The sequence below is a fragment of the Mugil cephalus genome, chromosome 12 (assembly GCF_022458985.1).
Source record: "Mugil cephalus isolate CIBA_MC_2020 chromosome 12, CIBA_Mcephalus_1.1, whole genome shotgun sequence".
Lineage (NCBI taxonomy): Eukaryota > Metazoa > Chordata > Actinopteri > Mugiliformes > Mugilidae > Mugil > Mugil cephalus.
Window position 1 is genome coordinate 27,615,477 of NC_061781.1, and position 23,524 is coordinate 27,639,000.

Below are 23,524 nucleotides of genomic sequence, written 5' to 3' on the forward strand. Positions count from 1 at the left end.
GACAACAGACGATGACCACAGAGAGGACGAAGGACCCAAGGTCTAAGAGCTGAGACCCCAACTGTCTCATGGACAAGTCACTTTGTTTCCTCATCAGATATCAAGAGTTTAGTTGGAGCTGATCCGGGAGCTGGTTGCACAGAGATCACAAATCTATGACTTAAAGTCTGGAGCTGATCCTCTGGTTCTGACTTCAACTGAACAAACACACTGACGTCGACATTAACCCATCTCATCTCATCTCATCTCATCTCATCTCATCTCATCTCATCTCATCTCGGAAAGGAATGTCTGATATCAGTCTTTTGGGAATATGGATTTTTCTCTCTTGACTATGCTAAGCTAGCTAATTCAGTCCAAACACTGTCAGTTTGGCTGATGATAGCTCTAGCCACGATAAGATGCCATTGATTTATGCCATAAACTCTTGGTTGTTTAGGAACCAGGTGAATTTATAAGTTTATGGGATGGTTTCCTGATGAAGCTAAGAGCAGTTTCTACTAACGCTGAGTTCTTTTAATATGATTCTGTTGCTAATTAGTTAGCATGCTAATGTACCGGTACTTGATGTAAGCCTTTTCTTCAGCAAACCTCAGATCCTCTTAATAATTAACTTGTTTCCTTCTTCCAGACATTTTGTTAAATGAAACTCTTTGATGACTGTGGGAAGAACAGAACTATCTCTCAAAGAACCACTAATTAAAGTCTTTGTGCAACCAGCAGCGGTAATCTCTGACACCTAAATTTTGTCCCCGCATACAGCTTTCTATGGGCTCAAAAGTGGAGTGAAGCTTGATATGGATTTATCTGAACAAAGAACTAGAGTTTACTATCAAACAGAGATGTTCGGAAGTAGTTCTTGATAACTTTGTCATTCGTCAGTTGACCAAATTAAATCCAGATCAGATATCAGAGTGAACACTATACACACTGGAGATAAAAACCAGAGCAGCCCCGCGAGGAGTATCATCTGCTAGCACATCCTCTCAGAATGGCCTGGAAACCATGCAGTGCTCTAGAACATCCGCAGAACTCACCGTCAATATTCAGTGTGGCAGCACATGTCACCATTCCTGCTGAATTAGTGGCAACACATGAGTACTCTCCCTCGTGTTGGAGGACGACTCTGGAGATCTCCAACTGGCAGTTTTCACCATAATGAGACATCCTGAAGATGTCAGACTCTTTGATCTCTCTGTTCTTGCAGAACCAAGAAATCTGCAGATCTGGAGAAGGAGGATTTTGTTTCAGTCAGAATCATCTGAACCATGAGTATTTACTGCAAGCACAACTGGTAAAATATGACAGTTAATCTCTTCCAGCATATCACTACCTTCTCCAGAAATGCGACACTGGAACACAGTAGGTTTTCCCTCCGAAGCCAGCACATCCCTCATGGGAGTGACGAGGACCGGAGCAGAAACCTGAGAAACTTCAACAACCTCAGGAACTGGAAGACAAAAACAGAAACAATGACACTGATCATCAGTTTGACTTTTTGATCCTTGTCTCACAAAATATTAATTTGATGCTTGGAAACATCTATACGCACACTAAGTTGATTAGTTCTACTGTAGTTCATGTTCATGCACCAGTAATAGTTTACTCATTTTCAACTTTTCTATACCAAGACCTATAAGATGAGGAACTTTTGTGTGGACAGTGGCACAAAGATTGTCCTTTGAAATAGAATAACACTTAAAGGTTTTTGTGTTCATCAGAATTTTCATAATTTCTGCTATCCAATAGAAATGTTGTGGAGAGACCTGAAGCAAACAGTTCATGTGAGGAAACACATCAGCATCTCCGAACTGAACTGGTTCTGTTCTGCTCTGGGATCAAGTTCCTCCAAGCTGCTTTAGACCCTGATCAGCTGTTACCACAAACATTAAGTTACAAGGAGCTCACAGACTCACACACTGGACACAAGGGCTCAACAACATGCTGGACCAGTTTAATCTTTTAATTTTAATCTTTAATTTATGTCGACTTCCAGGATGTTTTGAGTCATTTTTATGAAGAAATTAAGAAACTTCTGAACCTTGAATCAGCTCTGTGTTTTGGTGTCAGTGTAGAAAGTATCACAAAATTAAAATACTAAAGAACAAGTAGCTACAGTACTTGAGTAAATTTACTCACATGGATTGAACGTATGTCTTTTCTTTTCTGGGATGTACACACTATATTCTACAAAACATTTGCATGAAACTAGTGCTGTCAAAATGAAAGGGGATAACATGGATACCTCCATCCTTTCTTCCTGGAGTCTGTTTAATCATCAACAATGAAACGCATCAATAGAGATTAAACATGTTTTAATCTGATTAATCAGAATTAATCCACATCAACCCTGAGATTAATCTGATTAAACGTTTTTAATCATTTGGCAACCAAGACATTTTTAGATGTACCTTCCACAGTGAGAGGGGCGGAGCTTGTTGCCTCTCCATAGTCGTTCTTGGCCTCACAGCTGTAGGTGGCGGCGTCCTCTGGGAAGACCTCGAGGAGCAGCAGCGTGTGCTCATCTCCATCATGGAGGAGCTTGCATTTGTAGCTGGTAGTCAGGATCTGGGAGTCTTTGTACCAGGACACCTGAGGCTGAGGGATGCCGCTCACCTGCGCCGAGAAGCGAACTGACCGTCCGGACATCGCTGTCTGAGGCTGCATGTGGCGCACGATCTGAGGAGGTTCTGGCACTGAAACCGACAGAAGAAATAAACGTTTGTGGTGGTTCCCTGCACCACCAAAGCATTTTAGGACAAGGTCAAGGCATCCAAGAATTACATTTAACATGAAGATTCATGGTGCTCCTGTTTTTGCCGGCTAAGAAGGTGTACTCCCCAGCGTCGCTCCTGTACGTCTCAGAGATGGTGAGGCGGTGTAGCTTCCTGATGGTGGCATAGTTGAACCTCTCCTCCACTGAGAACTGGATCTCCACGCCATTCCTCTGCCAGCGACCTTCCACGTCATCCTCATCCACCTCAAACTCAAAGGTTGCTCGGTGTTTCTCAACCACCTGAAAAAACAGATAACTTGTTCCAGGAAATTCCAATATTTACCAGAGATTCTCCCCAAACCAGTTCCACTTTAGCACTAAATAAAAACACCTGAAGAAACCTGGCATGTGCAGGGTGTGTTGACTCTCTCCTGATATCAGGTGAACTAATAGTATTGAAGTTTATGGACTCACTGTGATGTCCCGGCTGACCGGCTCTGAGATTCTGACATCTCTTCCTTCGACTCCCAGATGTCCCTTGGACATGCTTGACCCGGCCACAGCGGTGTATTCACCAGCATCAGACAGGCGGACAGATGGCAGAACCAGGCGGTGCACATAATTATCAGAGGTAATTTTGTATCTGCAGGAAACACAGGACGTACATTTGATCAGAATTGGTAATTTCAGTTTTCCTACAAGTGACGTGAGCTACTCTACCTGTCAGACATTTCCAGCTCCTGACCGTCCTTCATCCACATCACCTGGACATTCGGCTCAGAGACTTCACATTCGAAGGTTGCCCTCTTCTTCTCAGTGATCTTAAGGTCTTTCAGGTGTTTGGTGAATTCAATCACACGAGCTGCAGAGAAAACAAACACGAATATTAATAAACTCAACATAAGCCAGTGCATTTACATGCACAGCTTAATCGAGTTATGCTCAAAATTCGACTTTCTGTATGCAGTCCTTGTCCCAGTTTATATCCAACGGAGAAAATCTAATAACTGACAGGGACCCCTTTCCTGTTGGCCGATTACGTCATATAATAAACCACCGGAGTCATTCAAGCAGCAGACCAGCATTTCAAACAACAACCAGATGGATAATAATTCAGCTTTTTAATCTTGTACATAACGTGCTGTTACTTGTGGTGCAGATAGGATGGTGCTACCCCCTGCCAGTGCAGCGGTTGTGGAGCATGTGCACATGTGTTGTCGATCTAAACTCTGATTAAAGCATATACATGTCGGAGAAAATCGATTTCCAACCACATTATCTGGGTGCCTTAATCGGATAGGGGGACCTAATATATGAAGGACTCTACATGTCCAGTTGCTTTTCTCTAATGTTTTTGTGTAAACCAAATCACTACTCAACCGAGTCTTCACAAAAGAATCAGGTAGCCTCTAAGAAGGTCAGTGGTCCTCGAGAGAGTACCTGGGGTCTGTTATGAGGTTTAATGGAACGGTTTCCTTAGGTGGTTCAGGTACTGAGGGGAGGCCGTGGTTCCTTCAGACAGTTGTAACACGGAGTCAGAGCAACAATAAATGAAAAAGCTATAAAGACCTCTTACCCTCCACATAAAGTTTAGCCGAAGTAACGGCGGATCCGGCCATGAAGGTGTACTCGGCGGTGTCTCCAAAGTGGACGTTCCTGATGCTCAGAGTGTGAGTGAGCTGTTTGCACCGAGCCTGGCATCGGTCTGTGGACTTGATCTCCACGTTGTTCTTCAGCCACTTGTAGGTGATGCCCTCGTAGTTGACATTGACCTCGAATGTCACGATGTCCTTCTCCTGGGCGTTGAGGTCCTCCAGCATGGAGGTGATGAGGATAGCTAGAACACCACAAAACAGGGAGGGTGACTTCACTGAACATGAATAAAGAACAGAGGAACTCTCCAGGATTCATTTGTTCTTTAATTATCATCAGTTGCACAGATGGTGAACTTTTTTAATGTCTTTGTATGACAGATAAATGAGTGATTCAGATTTGATTAACATTTCAATTAACAGACCGATATTGCTTATTTGTATTTTAAAGGTTTGTAGTTGTGTAGTGAGGCGCCAACAGACACCAGTTTAAAGGGTAGTATCTTACGGCTGACGGTGAGTGTGGCTGAGACTCGGTCGTTGCCGCAGACAAACGTGTATTCTGCAGAGTCCTGAGTGCTGGTGTTCATGATCTTCAGCTGGTGGAGTTTCCCCTGAACCACAATCCTGAACTTCTCGCTCATCTCGATCTCCACGCCGTCCTTCAGCCAGGTGGACGGGACGTTGAAGTGAGAGACTTCACACTCGAACGTGGCCACCTGAGTCTCTGGGACCTCAACGCTCTTCAAGGGTTTGGTGACTCGCAGAGCTGCAAGAGAAACAAGAAATGCTGGGTCTGCACAGTGTTCATGTTCACAAACTGTGCTGCTGGTGACGAATACTTACACTCAACGGTGAGGTGAGCGCTGCACTGCAGGTGGCCCACCACAGCGGTGTACTCGCCCTCTTTGCTGTTGTCTACATCCTGGACAATCAGTTTGTGGGTCTTCTTCTCAGACAGCATCTTGTAGTGGTCGTTGGACTTCAGCTCTGTGTTGTTGAACATCCATTTCACTGGGATGTCTTCCTCTGAGATACCAACTTCAAACACGGCGGTCGCTCCAAGCAGAGAAGTCACATCCTTTGGCTTCTTTAGGATCTTTATGGCTGTGTGAATATTTGTTTTTCATGTTTAAGAAGTGTTTTTAGGAATCTACGGGTTTATTTCATTGATCTGTTGTTGTCTCAGAGAATCTCTGGTTACTTACTTTCAACATTTAGTCTGGCATTTGCGGACAATTTTCCCAGTTTGAAGGAGTAGACAGACTCATCCTGTGTAGTACAGTTCTTGATCTTCAGGGTGTGGACTGTCCCTTCTATGTTGATTTCGTATTTGTCACTGGGCAGGATCTCAACGCCGTTCTTGATCCACTGTGCTCCCCTCACATCCTCGTGGGTCAGCTCCAGGCTGAACACTGCCTCCTGAGTTTCCACGATGTTCAGGTTCTTCAGGGTCTTCTTGACCTTGACAGCTTTGGAAACAGGTTCCAATCATTAACATTGTGTGTGTTCATATGCCTAATAAATCAGTGATAAACTGAAATGTGTGGATTAGAGAGTGGAAAGCACCCTCATAGCTGTGACATCATTCAGTTTCAAAATGCTACTGATTCACTACAGGAGGCAACGTACACACAATTCAACCTTTGACATTTTATTTCTCCTGGACGTCATCACATTCTACCATTGAGCTCATTATACGATCCAGAAGAAGATGGAGATTTACACATGGAACTCCCCAGGACCCCAGCCACCAAGGCTACATGCTACATAGTAATGCTAAGCTAATGGCCACCAAGGCTACATACTACATAGCAATGCTAAGCTACCAGCCACCAAGGCTACATGCTACATAGCAATGCTAAGCCATCAGCCACCAAGGCTACATGCTACATAGCAATGCTAAGCTATCAGCCACCAAGGCTACATGCTACATAGCAAAGGACCATAATGATCCAGATTCTATCAGTCCAGTCTCCATGCTATTCTCATAACTGATGTAGAATCGTGTGTGTAATTTTGTTGTTTTTTGATGAAATATTTACACATGGCGCATGATGACTGTTAGTTAGTCTGCGTGTTTTCTCTATTAGCTGAGGATAGCTGGTTAGCTCCAGATATGTGATGCTTGGTATCAATGGAAAGAGGAGCGTCTTTAGTTTCTAATGACACCAACTATGACATAGTGGAGCAGAGAGGATTGTGGGTGCCGCTGCTGTTTCACTGTGACTGTCAATCTTCATATCACTACCACCTGGCATAAACACATTCATACAGACGGTGCTTGTCTTGACCTACCCTCGACTCTCAGGGTAGCTGTGGTCTTGGAAGTGGCGACCTGGTAGGTGTATTCTCCGATGTCGGTGGCTTTGGTGATGATGATGACGAGGCGTCTCACTGCCCCGTTCACCTCGCTCAGGACGTTCTCGCTGAAGTCGACAGACTGGCCATCTTTCAGCCACTTGCCTTCTGCAGATGGGTTGGCTACTTCACACTCCAGCGTGGCGGTCTGGGAGTCAGCCACCACTAAATCACGCAGCGGCTTCTTGATGGCACCACCTGTTGACAGGATAAAGTCAGTCCTGTCCATCTCTGAAACCACTGATCTTGTTAAAAAGTGAATTATTCTGGCATACCTGATACGGTGAGGGAAGCGCTGCATGTCTTCTCACCAGCGGCAAACATGTACTCGCCCTCTTCATCCTTCATTGCGTTTATGACCGTCAGGGTGTGGCGCTTGTCCTTGGACTCCATCTTGTGCTTGGCGCCGGCTTTGAGTGGCTGCCTCTTGAAAGTCCAGAAGGCATCGATGCCAGGATGAGAAACCTCAACTTCAAATGTAACATTCTCAGATTCTGAGCACTGCTTGTTCTTCATTGGGGACAGGATCTGGACAGCTGTTGACATGGAGCAGAGGTTAATCCTAAAACTACACCAGTCCCTGATGATCGACTAGTTTGTTATCGTAAAGGTAAATGTAAATGTACTTTATTTATACAGCCCTTTACAACAATCCTTTTGGTGTACCAAAGTGCTTTACAGCAGGTTATAAATAAAGAGAAGAATAAGTAAAAACTATTAAAAACAATAGAAGAACAGTGAAAAGCAATAAAATACAACAAAATCGAAAATATAAAATAAGATAAAAGTGTTATCATCCTACTGGGTATTAAAAGTCATCCTAAATAAGTAGGTTTTTAGCCTGGACTAGAAGAGGCCCAGGTCAGAAATAAGACGTATCTCGGCGGGTAACTTATTCCAGAGCCTGGGAGCAGCAACAGAAAAGGCTCGGTCACCCCAGTGTTTGCATTTTGACCTGGGCACTTCCAGCTAAAGTTGACTTGTTGACCTCAGAGCTCTACCAGGATTACGCTGAGTTAAAAGCTCAGATAAATACGATGGGGCGAGGCCGCCAAGTGCTTTAAAAGTTTAAAAACAATTCTATAAAGGACAGGAAGCCAACGAAGGGAGTTAAGAACAGGAGTGACATGTCTGTTTGTGTTGGTTAAAAGACGGGCAGCAGCGTTTTGCAGAAGTTGAAGGCGACTCAGAGAAGACTGGGAGACACTGACATGAAGTGCACTGCAGTAGTCTAACCTTGAATGTATTAGGGCATTCATTCTGCATTTACAGAACCACACATAAATGAATCAGTTGGTCTACAAACTTGAACTTCACTACTTCCCTGTATGACTTACTCTCAACACTAAACTTGCAGCTGGTGTCAGCTCGGCCAACCACCAGTTTGTAGTGTCCTTCATCGGAGGCGTACGTCCTGGAGAAGACCAGGCGCTGCTTGGCTCCTTTCGCCACTGCTTGGATTCTGTCGCTGGGTGTCAGTAGCTTGTCATTGTGGTACCATTTGACGGAACTGATGTCTTGAGCCGAGATCTTGGCTTCCAGGACTGCCTTGGTGCCTTCAATGGCACTAGTGTCCTTAAGTGGGATTAAGATGCCAATAGCTGCAACACAAGACGAAATCTGTTTGTGAGTTTTATTTTGGAGCATGAAATAATTTTAAACCAGATGTCTCGGGTGACCTACTCTGAACAAGCAGCTTTGCAGAGGTTGAAATCTCCTGAGCAGGAACTGTGAAGGAGTACATTCCAAAGTCATCCTTGTTGGTGTCCTCGATTAGGAGTTTGTGGATTTGTTTGTCGATAATGATGTGCACACGGTTTGAGGCTGTGATGGGCTGGCCATTTTTCATCCAGGTTCCTTCAACGTCCTCCTGGGAGAACTTGACCTCTAGTTGAGCGATGTCACCCTCGCAGACCGTGAGGTCGGTCAAAGGCTGAATCAGAGTCACTGGACGCACTGAAACATAGAGACAAACATGAGTGGATCAGGATCGAACCTTTAAACTCCTGACACTGTCAATAAATAACTTTTGGGTTAACAAGAAAGCCAGTATGAAATCTAGAGAGTTGTCAAAATAACTCTCTGGACCCAACAATAAGCTCAACTCACGTTTCATCTTCAGAGAGGCACTCGACTTGAACTCGCCCACTTTGAAGGAGTATTTTCCCTGGTCCTCCTTCTTCACATCTTTCACAGAGAGAGTGTGTCTTCCACGGCGGGAGGTCATGATGTATTTACTGCTGGACTCAAGCAGCTTTTCTCCAAAGAACCAGCTTCCTTCAGCATCTTCACGAGATACAACACACTCGAACTCTCCAGAGTATGTCTCTGGTACCTCTGTGTTCTCCAGCTGCTTCAGGACCTCAAGAGGAGCTCCTGTTTGTCACATAATGAAGACAAATATTTATTGAGATAAGTAGTTTCTCTCTTTTATTTCTTGATCTTTGTAGCTGTTTGAAGCAACAACAGGTGACCCTGCAAGTCAGTCAAGATTCAACATACATCATAGTTCAGGTCTAAGTGCAATGTGGAGGATTTAGTGGGTACTGTTAGAGGTGAATGTAGCATTCATTCATTATGTTTTCATTTGTGTGTTTTCTTTCCTTAATGCAGAACAATCAGCTTAAGAAACATCAGCAGCTGCAAAAAAATAAAACAAATTCTTCACTTTGAACGCGGCCAGTGCTTACTCCACCCACCTTCAACATTGAGTTTGGCGGTTGTGTGGACATCCTCGTCTATAACCTCGCAGGTGTATTCTGCATCATCCCTCATGCCAATCATCAGCACAGACAGGAAGTGGACCTTCCTGTCAGAGTGCATCCTGTATTTGTCTCCAGAGAAGATCTCCACGTTGTCCTTCAGCCATCTGACTTTAACAAAAGGCTCGTTGGTTTCACACTCAAATGTAGCCATGGTGTCCTTCTCGTTGGCGTTGATGTCCTCCAACTTCTGTGTGAAGGTAATGACTTGCTTTGCTGCAGAAATTAAAAACTTGTGTTAGGATATCCACAATCGAAAATCTGAGTCACATGTTAGAGGAGGCACAGTGTTGTTACCTTGCACCAGCAGGAATGCGTGGCTGGAAGTCTCTCCGGCAGTGCTGGATGCTTTGACCATGATGCTAGCAGAGTCCTCTGCTGTGACGTCTCTGATCACCAGCTCACAAACGTGGTCCTCAGGCCAGTACCAGTAGACCCGGTCAGTCTTCTCCAGCTGGATGCCGTTCTTGAACCACTGACACTCTGGTTCTGGTCTGCCGACAACTCTGACTCTGAACTTGACTTCATCACCCTGTGCGACGGTCTGGCTGGTTATACGCTCCAGGATCTTGGGAGCTTCCATGCTGGCTGATAGTTTGACTCGCTCTGGTTTGAGTGCTTTTGCAGTAACTTTGCGCTCCTCCTCCTTCTTCTTCTCAGCCTCCTCCTTCTCCTTAGCACGGTGGAGCAGCTCCTCCTTCGTCTTCTTCAGCAGGTCTTCATAGGACTCGTCCCTCTTACGAGACTTGAGCTCTACCGCCGTAATGGACTCATAATAACCTTCCTCCGTCCTGCGCTTGAACTTGCTCCTCAGCTCCTCTGTCTCCTCTGTGGATTTTTCATGGACGATTCTCTGGGCCTTCTTGAGCGTGACCACTTCTTTCAGTTGAGTGTCCTCTGCAGGTTTCTCAACTTTCACCACCTCAAATGGTGTTTTTCCAGGTTCGGGGGCAGCTTCAGCTGGTTTGGCCTCGGGGGCACGGCGCAGGTGAGTCCTGAAATCTTCCTTCTGTTGGATCTCCAGCTTCACAGTGTGTTCAGCTGAGCCCAGGTTGTTGTCTGCAACCACCCTGACCTCTCCAGAGTCATAGGACTTGATGTCGACAATCTCCAGATAGTAAATACCATCATAACGAAGTCGGTATCTCTTGCTTTTGCGGATGAGTTGTCCGTTCAGGTACCAGTTAACCTTTGGTGCTGGATAACCGGTCACTCTGCAGCGGAATCGGGCAACATCTCCTTCCAGGACTTTGGCTGGTTCTGGAAGAAGGACAATCTCAGGTTTTGTCTTTTCACTTTCCTCATCAGTGCTGACTCCAGCAGGTCCTCCTTCATGAGCCATGCGCTCCATCTCATCTATTCGGTGGGCACCTTTCCTTCCTTCAGGAAGTTGTGTTTCCTCCACAAGACCCTTCTCGTCCTTGACGATCAGGGTGCCCGAGGTCTGGTCGACTCCAAACTTGTTGGTTGCTCTGCAGGTGATGACGCCGCTGTCTCTGGCGTAAGCGACTTCATAGTCGAGGCTGCAGTAACCAAATTCATTGACCATACGCAGCCTGTTAGCAGCAGCCAGTGGTTTGCCGTCATGTAGCCACTCCACCACCATGGTGGGGTCACCGATGGGAGTCAGTCTGCACTCAAAGTGAGCCGGACCGAACCTCTTCATTCTGATAGAGGTCAGCTTCTTCTTGAACTGTGGTTTCTGCTGCTTCTCTTTGTCGTAAAGGTCGCCCTCCTCCCACTGCTCCTGGCCATATCGCAGATGAAGAGGCTCCACTTCTGGAGGGGCGATTTCTTTGGCTTTGTAGGTTCCTTTGGGAATAATGAGCTTCCTCTCTGGTTCAGGCTCTACATAGTCCACCTCCACGTTGACTCTGCAGCGTGTGGTGTCTCTGCCGGCCTTGTTGATGGCTGTAGCAGTGTACCAGGCACTGTCAGAGCCGGCTGATGAGGGAATCTGGAATTTGGCTTCTCCTCTTGTTCCTTCAATCCTAGGACACAAGATTCAAAAAATAAAAATAGTTGTTTTTCTGATTTTTATACAAAATAAATCGTAATACAAAACAATCTTCAAACTCAAGAAGAAACATGCCATGTCCACATTTGAAGGGGTCTGAGTGAAAGTCTACCAAGACTTTGTATGTATATGTATGCATAACTTCTTTGCACATCGTTATAAAGACCTGGACACTGACTGTAGCTACAGATACCAGATATCCACCAAACGTACTTGATGTGTGGGTGTTTGTGTGGAGTGATAATATCGCTGTTTTTCAACCAGACGATGTCAGGCAAGGGGTTTCCAATGGCTTTGACGGCCAGTTCAACCAGGGTGCCCTGCTTTACGCTGATGTTCTTCAGCTTCTCAATGAACTGAGGACGCACCAAAGTTTCTTTAGCTGAAAAAGAAACAAGAAGGAAGTCATTGGCTGTCCGTAAGTGTCTTCTTCTACAAGGACTGTGTTTACAGGAAATGTAAAGGAATGAATGTTACCATCAACTGTGAGAGTGATGGAGATAGACGTCCGTCCAGCTCTGTTCTGAGCGACGACTGTCCACTCTCCAGAGTCCTGTGGCATGGCCGGGACGATGATCAGGGACTGAGTACCATCCTCTTTAATCACTATCTTGTGGGTGAAATCACTAACCACTTGTTGTCCTGAGAAGTCAAAGAATGAATTTGACTGTGAGACCAGCATGTCTTGTTCACAGCATCTATGATGGTTGGATCTATGTGTTACTCACCATTGTGGAACCAGTATGTGTCTGGCATCGGTCTGCCGACGACCTTCAGGTCAAATCTGGCTGTTTGCCCCTCAGAGCATTTACATGAAGAAGGCTTCATGACAAACACGGGTTTGTAGAGTCTTTCCAGCTGAGCCTCGTCGGTCTCATCGAGCCGTCGGGCCGGAGAACGTGCAGGAGAGCGGCTGGCAGAACGTCCAGGCGAGCGGCTCAGAGAACGAGGAGATGTGGACCTGATATGAAAGCAACCAGGTTGGCAGGTCAGTTATTAAATTATAAAATGAAAAAGGTCTGTGAAACATCTGTAGCTACAACGGCTTTCACTCATGACCTCTTACCTGATCCTCTGCACTGCCGGCTGTGGTGTATATCTCTGAGGTGTTACAGCTCCAGACGGCTCCACGTAGAGCTTCCCAGAGCTGACGGCGTTTCCCTTCATGTTGGTGGCGAAGGCGGTGTACACGCCTTCATCCTCCGGTAGCACGACAGGCAGACGTAAGCTGGCTCGTCCATCCTGGAGAACCTCCATCTGGTAGCGGCCTCCAGGCCTGATGCGCTGACCGTCTTTGTACCAGGCAATCTGACAAAGGACGAAATGTTCACATGAAACCATTTTTTATTTTCAGTGTCTTATATTCTTGTAGTTTTGATGTATTTTAACCAATGTCTTATTTTCTATGGTGTCTTTGGGTGTTTTAAAAGGCGCCCATATCAATCAGTTAGTCAAACTTTATTCAGGACACAGTGAAGGTCCTGAAGGCCCTGGTCCAGTTTTCACAGATGATGAGCACATACCAACTTTTGACCAAAGTTTGTGCATACATCATACGGTACTGACAGCAAATGTCCCTATCATCAGACAGGTCATCAGTAATATTTGACCTTGGTACATATTTTAAGGACCAGAGTGAGTGAAGTCATGAAATGACAGTTTGCTGTCCTCTCTACTTGTAACTATTATAATGTTACTTTTCTTTGAATTATATTTAATGTCAAATGTTCTGAGCCATATCGAGAGCATATCTTCAATAAATGTTGAAGTCCAGCACTGTGGAGAGAGATTCATAAAAAAAGGTATTATTATGATGTTAAAAATGTTTCCACACCTTTGGAAGTGGCATTCCAGACATCTTGCAGTGGAATGTGACGCCCATTCCCTCCATGATCCTGTAGTTTTTGACCGGCGTGTCGAAGGCCGGCTGAACGGCCTCTGTGGGGGTGGCGGTCACCATCAACTCTCCATCTTCTGTCACTATCTCTCTGTAGGTGATCTTCATGATACTGAACTCAATCTCCTGGATCATCCTCTGCTCAGTGATGGACAGGTGGAACTCCTGCAGATGTCACATAGGTCACAAAAATGTCAGAAAGACCTTATTCAATAGACAGATTAGAGTAGAAAACACCCTGATAGCATGGACTACAAATATACACTGCATACTTGTACTTGTCCCTCATCATATAACATGATTTGTTTTAATGTACATACGCTACTATTGCCACGTAAAATCCATTAGCCATGACTAGTGATGCTCCTACCTGTCCGGATATGATGGTGGTGGTCATCTGTTCAACAGTGATGGGGGGAATGTCTCCCACTTTGGGCTCTTGGACCACGGCTGTTACTTCAGCCTTAAAGGTAGCTTCCTGTGTCTTCATGTAGGCTTCATATGCCTCTGCAGGTAAGAAAAGCATTTCATGTTGGGTGAGCTGAAGAATCCAATCGTCCAGTGATCCAGTCAATGGTTTAAGTCACAATAAGAACTGATGTTTTGGACATACCTTCCTCCAGCAGACTGGCAGAAGCTGAGACTTCTCCAAGCTGGTTCTTGGCAAAGACGGAGTATTCTCCGGCATCATCAGCGAAGGTCATGGAGATCTCCAGCTTACACTCTCCAGTTTCCTTCTTGTAGGCAACTTTGTATCTGATGGGCATTGGAAGGGAAGACGTCAACAGGAAAGTCACTGACAATGAATGACCCCTAGAGACAGCAGGGCACCATATAGTCTGGTCTTAAGGCTTAAAGCATGAAGTCTGGAGAGTGACACATAGAATTTTTTCCTCTTGAAAGCGATGGCCAGCCAATTTATCCTGTAATAATGTTTAATAATATTAGTAAAATCCATAAAACAATTGATATTTTGATATGACTGCCTTTCATTCCATTGATTTCATTCAACTATTCTGGGAAACCAGTCACCAGGGCATGCTACATATTGTTTCAAAGCTCTCCTTTAGGACAAAATGGCTGCAGTGTTTGTTATCTGTAATACCAGCGTTAAGCCACGAGACAGACGAAAAGGATTTACAGAACAGGGCTCAGATTCTCTCAGGGAGATAGACCACGTGGTGCATCGTTGATGGAGAATCATGTGGATAGACTCAAAAGGACCACAATAGGTTTCTCCATCAGCTGAGGGTAGCTGGTTAGCTCCAGTTATGTGATGCTTGCCAACAATGGTAAGAGAAGCTTCTCTAGATTATAATGACATCCAGCATGGCAGAGTAGAGCAGAGTGGAGCAGAGAGGATTGTGGGTAATGTTATTGTTTTTGACTGTCTCTCATGTTTACAGGACACAACTCAAGTATTCATATTAGTGACAAACAACACTTTTTTGACACCCTGAAAGGAGACGTTGCCCGATTCCGCTGCAGCGTGACCAGTTATCCAGCACCAAAGGTTAGCTGGTACCTGACACCCTGTTGTTTGACCGACTGACCAGCAGCTAGTCAGAGAACATTCAGTTGAACGGTCTGTGGGTTTCTGAACAGTAGGAGTGTTTGAGACGTGGATTTGTTTTATAAGACCAGTTATAAACCAGTGCAGGCATAAAGCAGAAGCATTTAAGTGGTGTACCTGTATCCAGTGGTGAGCGGTACGCCGCTCTTCTTCCATATAATGTGAGGTTTGGGGCTTCCTCCGACCTGGCAGTCAAACACGACACTTCCTCCCTCCACCAGCTTCTGGATGGTGGGTTTCCTGATGAAGAAGGGAGCGGCGGCAGCAGTATCTGACTCTGCGACGCTCACCTGAGCCGTGGTCTCCCCTTTGGCTTCTTCAGTAACTCTGAAACAATATAAATGAGTATTTTAAGATGTCCAGGGCTGAGCTGTGCTGTGCTGCTTTCCAGTTTTATTAAGAACAATAAATATGTTCAAAAACCAGCACAAAGCTTTGAGTCACTCACAGTTTCTGCTGAGTAATTTCAACATGTTCTGCAACAATCTCCTCTCTGCTCTCGATGTCTTCAGACACTGGAGGAAAAACATGGAGTCAGACTCAGTTAGAAAACAACATGAGGGCCTAAGCTACTGAGGCTCTGCCAGCAACAGAAGTCACAAACATAACTGTGAGGTCAAACATGAACTGAGACAGCAGAGGGCCCATAAATAAACCCTGCAGCACTCCACAAGTAACATTAAGTAACATCAAGTAATGAATTAATGTATGTTTATGGCTATGTTTATGAGATGTCCTGCTGTACTGACCCTGGACGAGCAGGTAGCTGGAGGTGCTGACGGTTCCCGCCTCGTTGGTGGCCGTGCAGGTGAAGCGGCCACTGTCTTCAGCGAACGCCTCGCGGATTACCAGCCGGGCAAATCCGTTCTCGTAGCTGATCTGGAAATCGATGGAGCTTTCAATCTTGTAGTCCTCCCTGAACCACATGATGACGGGGGCCGGGTGACCGCTGATCTGGCACTCCAGAGTCACCGACTCGCCCTCCGTCACGTTTGTGTTCTTCAAACCCTGGAAGGAAAAATAAATCACATCACTTAGTTTAAATGTCACACAGCATGAAAATGTTTTATGATGTGAGGACAATGAAACCACTTACACTCATCAGTGTCGGCGGGACCACGGCGCCACCTGCTGAAGGTATGGCTGCTGCCTCCACCACCTGTCAGTCACAGATCTGTTAGCACGCTGCTTATTGACAAACTACACCTCTGAAATTCACCACACAGACACAAACAGCCACGAACACACAAGACTTTAAACTTCACGTCAACGTGTGATGAAGAGCAGATGAAACAACGCAAATGGAGGCGGGGCTGGAGGTGCTCAAGAGGTGAGGATGAGGATGTCAATAGCATCGACAAACATGTTTAGGTTGTTATGAGAGGAAACTTTAATCCTGGGGCCGGTTCTCAGTACCCCGACCCGAGATCCAAGATCACCGTGCTGATCCAGGATGTGATGATCCTGGTTCGACTGGAGCACTTGGATGGATTCAAGTTACAAGATCCATCAATCAGTGCAGGTACATCCATCATGTAATCTGGTTCACAGTGAACTAGACCTCCACTAGAGCAGGTTTGACCTGGCAGGTGTGTTTTTGTGAGAACAGGCCCCTGGAGTTTCACAGAAATCAAGAAAACCAGACTTCTAAAAAAACAAAACAAAAAAACTAAAAGAAAGTCCAAAACATCCCAGAGTATAAAACCACAAGGTGTTTCACATGGACTGCTCTTCAGTCTCAAATCTTAATGATAATTACCCTAAAAAGCTGTGGCTGTGGGAAGCCATGAGAAGCATTTTACTGCCAAAGGTCGGATCTGGCTTTTATTTGCACATCAGGTTTTCTTGACCAGTTCAGATCCACTTCACTAAACTACATTACAAACCTGGGCTCCCCAGTCCTCATAAACTCTCTGCATGCCCCCCGAGTACACCACCCCCGTCTGTAACTCAGAGCCGACACGACTCGGATATTTCTCAGAGAAGTCTCTGAATGGCGGTGGGACGGGCTCCGGCGTATCCCTGGTCTCTGCAGCCGGGCGGCATGGACTGGGGGACTTGACCGGCTTGATGATCTTTCTAGTGGCGGTGGAGGATGAGGAAAACTCTTTCTGCAGAGAGGCGATAGCCGAGCCTGCGATGGAAACCTGACCGACCCAAAGAGGAGGAAGAGCCACACGGTCATCAAAGAAAATATGCTGGTTTGGTCGAGTTACAGGACAAGACCGAGGATCTACGACTCATTAGTCTGGTTAACACTAGCACAGGGTCTAAGGGAGCAAACTCAGATCAAGATGGTTCTGGATTAATGCTGGGTTCTGGATTAATGCTGGGTTCTGGAGTAAAGGTGGGTTCTGGATTAATGCTGGGTTCTGGAGTAAAGCTGGGTTCTGGATTAATGCTGGGTTCTGGAGTAAAGCTGGGTTCTGGATTAATGCTGGGTTCTGGATTAAAGGTGTGTATTGATGGAGGGCTTGAAAGAAAAGGAGGTTAAAGGATAATTTTGTTATTTTATAGATTATTTTATCACGGCTACACTTCACAACAAGTTTGCATCTCAGGCAAGCAGTAATAATTACAGCTCAGTGACAGAGACAGCAGTGGGTTTTTGGATTATAATCAGAAGCTAACATGAGTGGGATAAATAAAGTATCTATCTAATCTAATCTAATCCAATTACAGGCCGTCAGAGATTAAACAGCCAAACACACACTGAAGGACTGCTGCTTGTCTACGTCAACACTGGAAAACAGTCGACACATGACACATTTAATCTTTTGATCGTTTGAGGAACAGATATATTCCTGGACCTTATCAAGACAGAACCCTTGTTCATTTTCTCCTGATTTTCAGTCTGGATGTTTTCTAATGTTCATACTGACACGTTAGTGACATTAACTAAGGACCTTAGAAACACCAGGTTTCTGATCGGTCAGTGTGTCATTGTGTGTCTGCTGGTACTGCTTGCCTGATGCTGCCTGTCTTACCTCATATCTAGGTTCAGGTTTTGGGACAGAAACTTTAGAAACGGTGAAATGTGCCCCTGGAGACGGGCCAAGACCAGCATCCGCACGGGAGGAGATTTCTGTCACTCTTTGAATCTGGAGCAACCAACAGAGTTCACAGCAGTGTCACAACCTCAGGACGACTTCAAGGAAATAACTCTTTCATTTATTCCTGATGCTGCAAACAACGACATTATCAAGAGATCTGTCCTTTCACTTCAGTCTGAATCGCTCTAAAATCTGTTCAACACTTCAAACGGCTCCCACTGAAATACTTTCTCACATCTGGTTCTGGTCTCATATCTGGTTCCTGGTCTCATATCTGGTTCTGGTCTTATATCTGGTCCCTGGTCTCATATTTGGTTCCTGGTCTCATATCAGGTTCCTGGTCTCATATCTGGTTCCTGGTCTCATATCTGGTTCTGGTCTCATATCTGGTTCCTGGTCTTCCTGATGAGGTGTGATTGCTTGGTAATGTCGTTTCTGTGCAGGCCTAGCTAACCTGAGGCCGAGGGGGCGCCAGTTCAGCTGTGAACTCCTGAGCAGACTGAGTTGTGGTCGACATCCAGCTTCCTCCATACTGCTGGTCGACCGACTGCCTTAACTCCACCTCTACAGCCTCCACCTCCTCCTGTTCAGCTCCGCCCTCCACATGCACGGGCTGACGGACGCGAGCCAGGTCGACGGCGGCAACCACGGTGGCCACCGCCCCGGCTCTTTTCCCTCCCCCAGCCTGGAGACACAACCAGCAGCACTTAGACCTCGGGACATCCACGGTGCAGAGACAGACAGGTTTTAGCACTTAGCTCCAGTTTCCTCTCAGGAAGAGTGAAATGAGAAGTTTGTCATGGTTAGCAAACAGCTGACATCGCTGACACCTAGTGGCAGACGTAGCCTGGAAAGAGCTAGGCTAGCTGCTTCCAGTCTTCATGCTAAGCTAAGCTGTCTTCAGGTGTCAAATGCCTGTAGAGCAAAGCTATATTAGATTATATTAAATTAGATTATATTAGATTTAAATTAAAGTCATTCAGTATCTCTAATAATTAACTTTTTTAGACCACTCTGAGGTCCAGGTCTCCAGCTCCTCTCTCCTTCATTCACCTGAAACTGTATGCTACGGGTTAGCTTCAGTAAATGTCTGAATGATTCTTACATGCACTGCAGCATCAAAGATCAGGATCAGAAGTTGATCCTGTTTGTTAAAAAAACATCCACATTTTGGATCTTAAGTGAAGGTAAATCCTAGTGTGAATGTAAACTGTGAGTCAAACTAATCGGAGGTGACCACAACCGTCTGATGGTGGAAAAAAGAGCAGTGGTGGACGGACGTCCTGGTAAAGATCACGGAAACATCATCTGGAGGTAGATCAGCAGAGACGTCTGGGTCATGAGAACTGAAAGTATGGACGTAGACCTGATCACTGCTTGGAGCTACGTTGTTTGTGACAGATTACAAGACGACTTTTCTCTTCTGCTTCTTCAAATGTGTCTGAGCCACAGAGAAGATGGAAAAAAGAGACACACAGAAATAGTAATGATATGCGAGCGGCAGGAGGATGGAGGAGGTTCTGAAGTGAACCAGATGTGTCTGGTCGATGCCGACATGCAGGTGAAAGGATTTGTTGAGGACGGAGACGATGACGGTGGTGAACATGCAGCAACACAACAGAGACGTTGGGATATTTGAGCTATGGAACAACTGTAGAGTAAAACCTCTGAGACGCCTCTTTAATGCCACTCGTCCTCATCATGTTTCTCTCATTTCTTTGTGGATGGTTGTTGATGTGACCCCCCCCCCTTCCCTTCCACTCACCTCTTTGACCAGGACTCCCTGCTGGACAACGCTGACCTCGATCTCGCCCTGCTTCCAGGGTGGGAGGACATCAACACCTCCGACGACCACCTCCTTCCGTGAGGTGATGGGGGACTTGACCGGCCTAAGGGGGGCGACAGAGAGCGTTACCAGCTTATTGATGAAGGCTTGTAAGTGGACTGGTTTAAATTAGAGGCTCCAGCCACCTGACAGGTGAAGGTGTGGGCGCCTTCACGTGTCTGACAGGTGACGGTGACTGTTGGCGTCCTGCGGCCATCTTAGCGACCAGCGAGGGCTGAGTGGGCGACTTGGACGCTGGTTTGGGAGGAACTCTGGGCGGAGTCTTGTGAGCCAGCAGCTGAGTCATCTCAGCGCCCTCTACCTGCATCTGCATCATGGTGGTGGCCTGGAAACTGGCCTCCATCCTCTGAGGACAGACCAGACGACAGGTAAGAAAGACGGCATCAGATACGAGATGAGATGAGATGAAAACAGATGAAACGAACATATCTGATGAGATTAATCAAAAATAAATGAAAGCCATGAAATAAATAATGTTTAGTACCTTTTCCACTCTGGTCTGTCTGGTTTGGGTTTGTGAAATCACTGTCTTGGTTTTCTTTGCTGGAACGGCTTCTTCACCTGAACACACGGTAACTTGAGTTTAAACCAATCAGCCAGTCACAAGTAAAAGCACGTCTCTCCAGAAATGAACACGTCTCACCTTGGACCAGCAGCTCTGCGGTGGACGTGGCCCGTCCACTGCTGTTGGTGGCGGTCACAGAATACGTCCCAGAGTCCTCTGGGAAGGCCTCAGCGATCATCAGACTGTACAGGTCTCCGTCCTGGAGGATCCTGAAGTCGGTCGAGCTCTGGATCTCAGCTCCTTCTCTGTAAAACTTGACCACGGGAGTCGGGATTCCTGTGACTCGGACGTCCAGCCTCACCTGGCCGCCCTGTCTCACCGTCAAACTCTGAAGTCTCTGGAGGAAGTTTGGAGGCGCCGTCTCAGCTGAGGAAGGACCGAGACTGTTAGTGTCCAGATTCATGGCCTGCACTCGCATCCTAAGGCAGTGGTGTCACTTCAGTTTTGGACAAGACACGGTTGAGACCACCCCCTCCTGCTCCTGGGGGGTCCATCATAAATTTAAATGCAGCAATTTATTGGATTTGAGAGCAACATCAAGAAGCTTTAGACTATCAATTATCACTATCAACACTGTGGATTGGATTATACTCAACACCACACACGGGTTCACAACATCACTTTTTCTTTTACCAACAACAGAAGAATGAACCAAATATCCAGGAGATTTCCATTCCAACACAACTCAGAGTCAAAGCATCACTGGATCACAATGTTTCTGCTAAATGATCCACAGCCAAAGTATTTATGGCCACTTCACCAGCATTAGATGAACAGCACAGTAAGCAGCCCCAGTGTTCTGCTTCCACAGCACCATGACTTCCCCACAGAGGCTCCACAACATGATGCTGCTTTAAAACCGGTTAAAATCCATCTGTGAATAATCTCTGAAGACAAATGAATAAGTGTTTGTCACTGGAAGTAAATCCACTTCATCAAAGGCGTCTCTGTTCTGTCCTAACTGACATTTCTTTAAACACATTATTACCAACATGGGTTCATGTTTCTGTCAGAATAAAGTGACATTTCCCACTAAAACCGAGCTAAATGAGTGATATGTCAGACAGGGCTTTGGGCCGGTTTGACTCAGCTGGAAGGTTTTGTGATTTGTGTCCAGATGAACGGATCCACAGGCTGTGATTAGCTGCTTCTTAGCGAACTGCCTGAACAGATTCAGTGTTTCTCGGTCTTTCATGTCATTGTCTCTGATTAGTAGAGTCACCAAACCAGCATGAAGTGTGACTGACATTTAAACCTGTGAAGTCATGTTTGACTTTAGAACTCACAAAGGTTTGAGTCGCTCCACATGCGCGTCTCTCGTCTGCAGCACAGTGACGATGCAGCGGCGCGCACGCCGCACGTTCATGTGAGAGAGCCGTGGATGTACGGAGACAGCACGCAGCGCTGAGCGCGAGGAGCAGAGAGTCCCGGTACACCGTAAATAGTCCTGGTACACCGCAAAAAGTCCCACACACCGTAAAAAGCCCCGGTACGCCAAGTTTCAGGCACTGACACTTCCAGGTTTGTGGAAGTGTGTGTGTGTGTGTGTGAGTGTGTGTGTGAGTGTGTGTGTGTGTGTGTGTGTGTGAGTGTGTGTGTGTGTGTGTGTGTGTGTGTGTGTGTGTGTGTGTGTGTGTGTGTGTGTGTGTGTGTGTGTGAGTGTGTGTGTGTGTGTGTGTGGTGTTTCTACCTGTAACGAGGAGCTCCGCGGTGCTCGTGGCTTGTCCGGCTCCGTTTGTGGCTCTGACAGAAAACCTCCCGCTGTGTGCGGCGCTCACGGCGACGATCCTCAGAACAGCGCGGCCGTCGCTGAACGAGATCTGAACGCCGGGCAAAGCAGCAGCAGAAAGAACCTGGCCATCACGGAACCAGCTCACCTCAGGAACTGGAGAACCTGCACAGGAATCAGCAGGGATCAGTCAGAAAGTTTATAACCACGTCAAACTGTGAATAAAACCTCAGACATTAGTATTATGATGAAACTACTGGAAACTAAAGTATCCATCCATCCATCATCCATCCATCCATCCATCCATCCATCTCTGACTATGAGCCGTCCTTACCACTAACTTGAGCCTCGAACGTCGCAGCACTACCCTCTAGTGCCACGACGCTCTGTAGCGGCTGTGTGAACGTCGGCGCCTGAGTTGACATGTTGATCGGCACCCTGCAACAAAAACACCAGAAACAATTAGAAACATTTAGAAACATTTAGAAACTTTAGAAACATCAGAAACATTTAGAAACATTTAGAAACATCAGAAACATTTAGAAACATTTAGAAACATCAGAAACATTTAGAAACATTTAGAAACATCAGAAACATTTATAAACATCAGAAACATTTAGAAACTCACTATCTCAAGGTCAACACAAGAATTAAACTGTGATTAAATTCTTTTGAGCTGCAGAACCACTCCCATCACGCTTTAATGTTCCTGCTAAAAATAAAAGCAGTGGATGGAAATAGATCTGTCACAGCAGCTGATACCAGCTCAGAGTTCAGCTGGAGGAAAAACACCACAGCTCTTTAGGCTCAAAGGCTTCAGCTGTTCAGGTTTTCAGGATCCTCTGCCACAAAATTCACTATGAATATAATAAGAATAAAACCTGATCCACTGAAGGATTCAAGAACCCTTCAGTTACTGAGTCCGTTGAGAAAAAGATTTAGTGGACAAACACAGAACCAGGCCAACCAACCAGTTAATGTCCACGGCTCTAGACACAAAGAGGACAAAACAATAGCAGCCTCTGTGTTAAAGTCCCGTGTTTTGTTGGCCCATTAATCCACCCCAACGTTCTCCCTACAGTACCCTTAAGGATCTGAAAGGCTAGAGGTCGTAACTCTGGGTCAGGACGAGGCGTAGTCTCACACCACATGAACTCATTGAACAGAGATAGCAGCCTCTTAAAGACAGGGAGGACAGATCTGATTAAAGAAGCTCGGAGGTTTAGAAGTGGATAAAAGCCGTTGGATGAAAATGTGCTGAGTGTCCCGGAGGTTTGAGTTTCAGCTCCGTGAAACAGGTGAGACTGACTGAAGCTAAAAATGTCTGACGGACGGCGGCAGCTGGACGGAGGAGACGTCAGGAGGACACAGAGGGACAGGAAGCGAACCGACGGATCCTGGCTCCCATGAAAA

At 46.0% G+C, this 23,524-nt stretch overlaps 1 protein-coding gene across 1 annotated transcript in view; it reads right to left on the bottom strand.

Annotated features, from left to right (window-relative positions):
- LOC125018033 (titin-like) overlaps positions 1-23,524 on the bottom strand; it is a 157,118-nt gene that overhangs the window by 131,497 nt on the left and 2,097 nt on the right. Inside the window, exons 2-38 of the mRNA XM_047601648.1 lie at positions 22,446-22,549; positions 22,073-22,276; positions 20,461-20,748; positions 20,302-20,378; positions 19,943-20,163; positions 19,737-19,860; positions 18,426-18,656; positions 17,906-18,019; positions 16,805-17,065; positions 16,015-16,077; positions 15,668-15,926; positions 15,367-15,433; positions 15,036-15,245; positions 13,959-14,101; positions 13,716-13,852; positions 13,283-13,510; positions 12,515-12,756; positions 12,177-12,409; positions 11,926-12,090; positions 11,662-11,830; positions 9,729-11,422; positions 9,369-9,647; positions 8,779-9,045; positions 8,353-8,625; positions 8,007-8,270; positions 6,945-7,205; positions 6,607-6,867; positions 5,517-5,780; positions 5,155-5,415; positions 4,817-5,077; positions 4,293-4,553; positions 3,437-3,578; positions 3,191-3,359; positions 2,785-3,016; positions 2,412-2,696; positions 1,334-1,450; positions 1,038-1,226 (exon numbers count right to left, since the gene is read on the bottom strand). Coding sequence (XP_047457604.1) covers positions 1,038-1,226; positions 1,334-1,450; positions 2,412-2,696; positions 2,785-3,016; positions 3,191-3,359; positions 3,437-3,578; positions 4,293-4,553; positions 4,817-5,077; positions 5,155-5,415; positions 5,517-5,780; positions 6,607-6,867; positions 6,945-7,205; positions 8,007-8,270; positions 8,353-8,625; positions 8,779-9,045; positions 9,369-9,647; positions 9,729-11,422; positions 11,662-11,830; positions 11,926-12,090; positions 12,177-12,409; positions 12,515-12,756; positions 13,283-13,510; positions 13,716-13,852; positions 13,959-14,101; positions 15,036-15,245; positions 15,367-15,433; positions 15,668-15,926; positions 16,015-16,077; positions 16,805-17,065; positions 17,906-18,019; positions 18,426-18,656; positions 19,737-19,860; positions 19,943-20,163; positions 20,302-20,378; positions 20,461-20,748; positions 22,073-22,276; positions 22,446-22,536 — 9,007 coding nt within the window. The 5' untranslated portion in view covers positions 22,537-22,549. The remainder of the gene's footprint in view (positions 1-1,037; positions 1,227-1,333; positions 1,451-2,411; positions 2,697-2,784; positions 3,017-3,190; positions 3,360-3,436; positions 3,579-4,292; positions 4,554-4,816; positions 5,078-5,154; positions 5,416-5,516; positions 5,781-6,606; positions 6,868-6,944; positions 7,206-8,006; positions 8,271-8,352; positions 8,626-8,778; positions 9,046-9,368; positions 9,648-9,728; positions 11,423-11,661; positions 11,831-11,925; positions 12,091-12,176; positions 12,410-12,514; positions 12,757-13,282; positions 13,511-13,715; positions 13,853-13,958; positions 14,102-15,035; positions 15,246-15,366; positions 15,434-15,667; positions 15,927-16,014; positions 16,078-16,804; positions 17,066-17,905; positions 18,020-18,425; positions 18,657-19,736; positions 19,861-19,942; positions 20,164-20,301; positions 20,379-20,460; positions 20,749-22,072; positions 22,277-22,445; positions 22,550-23,524) is intronic.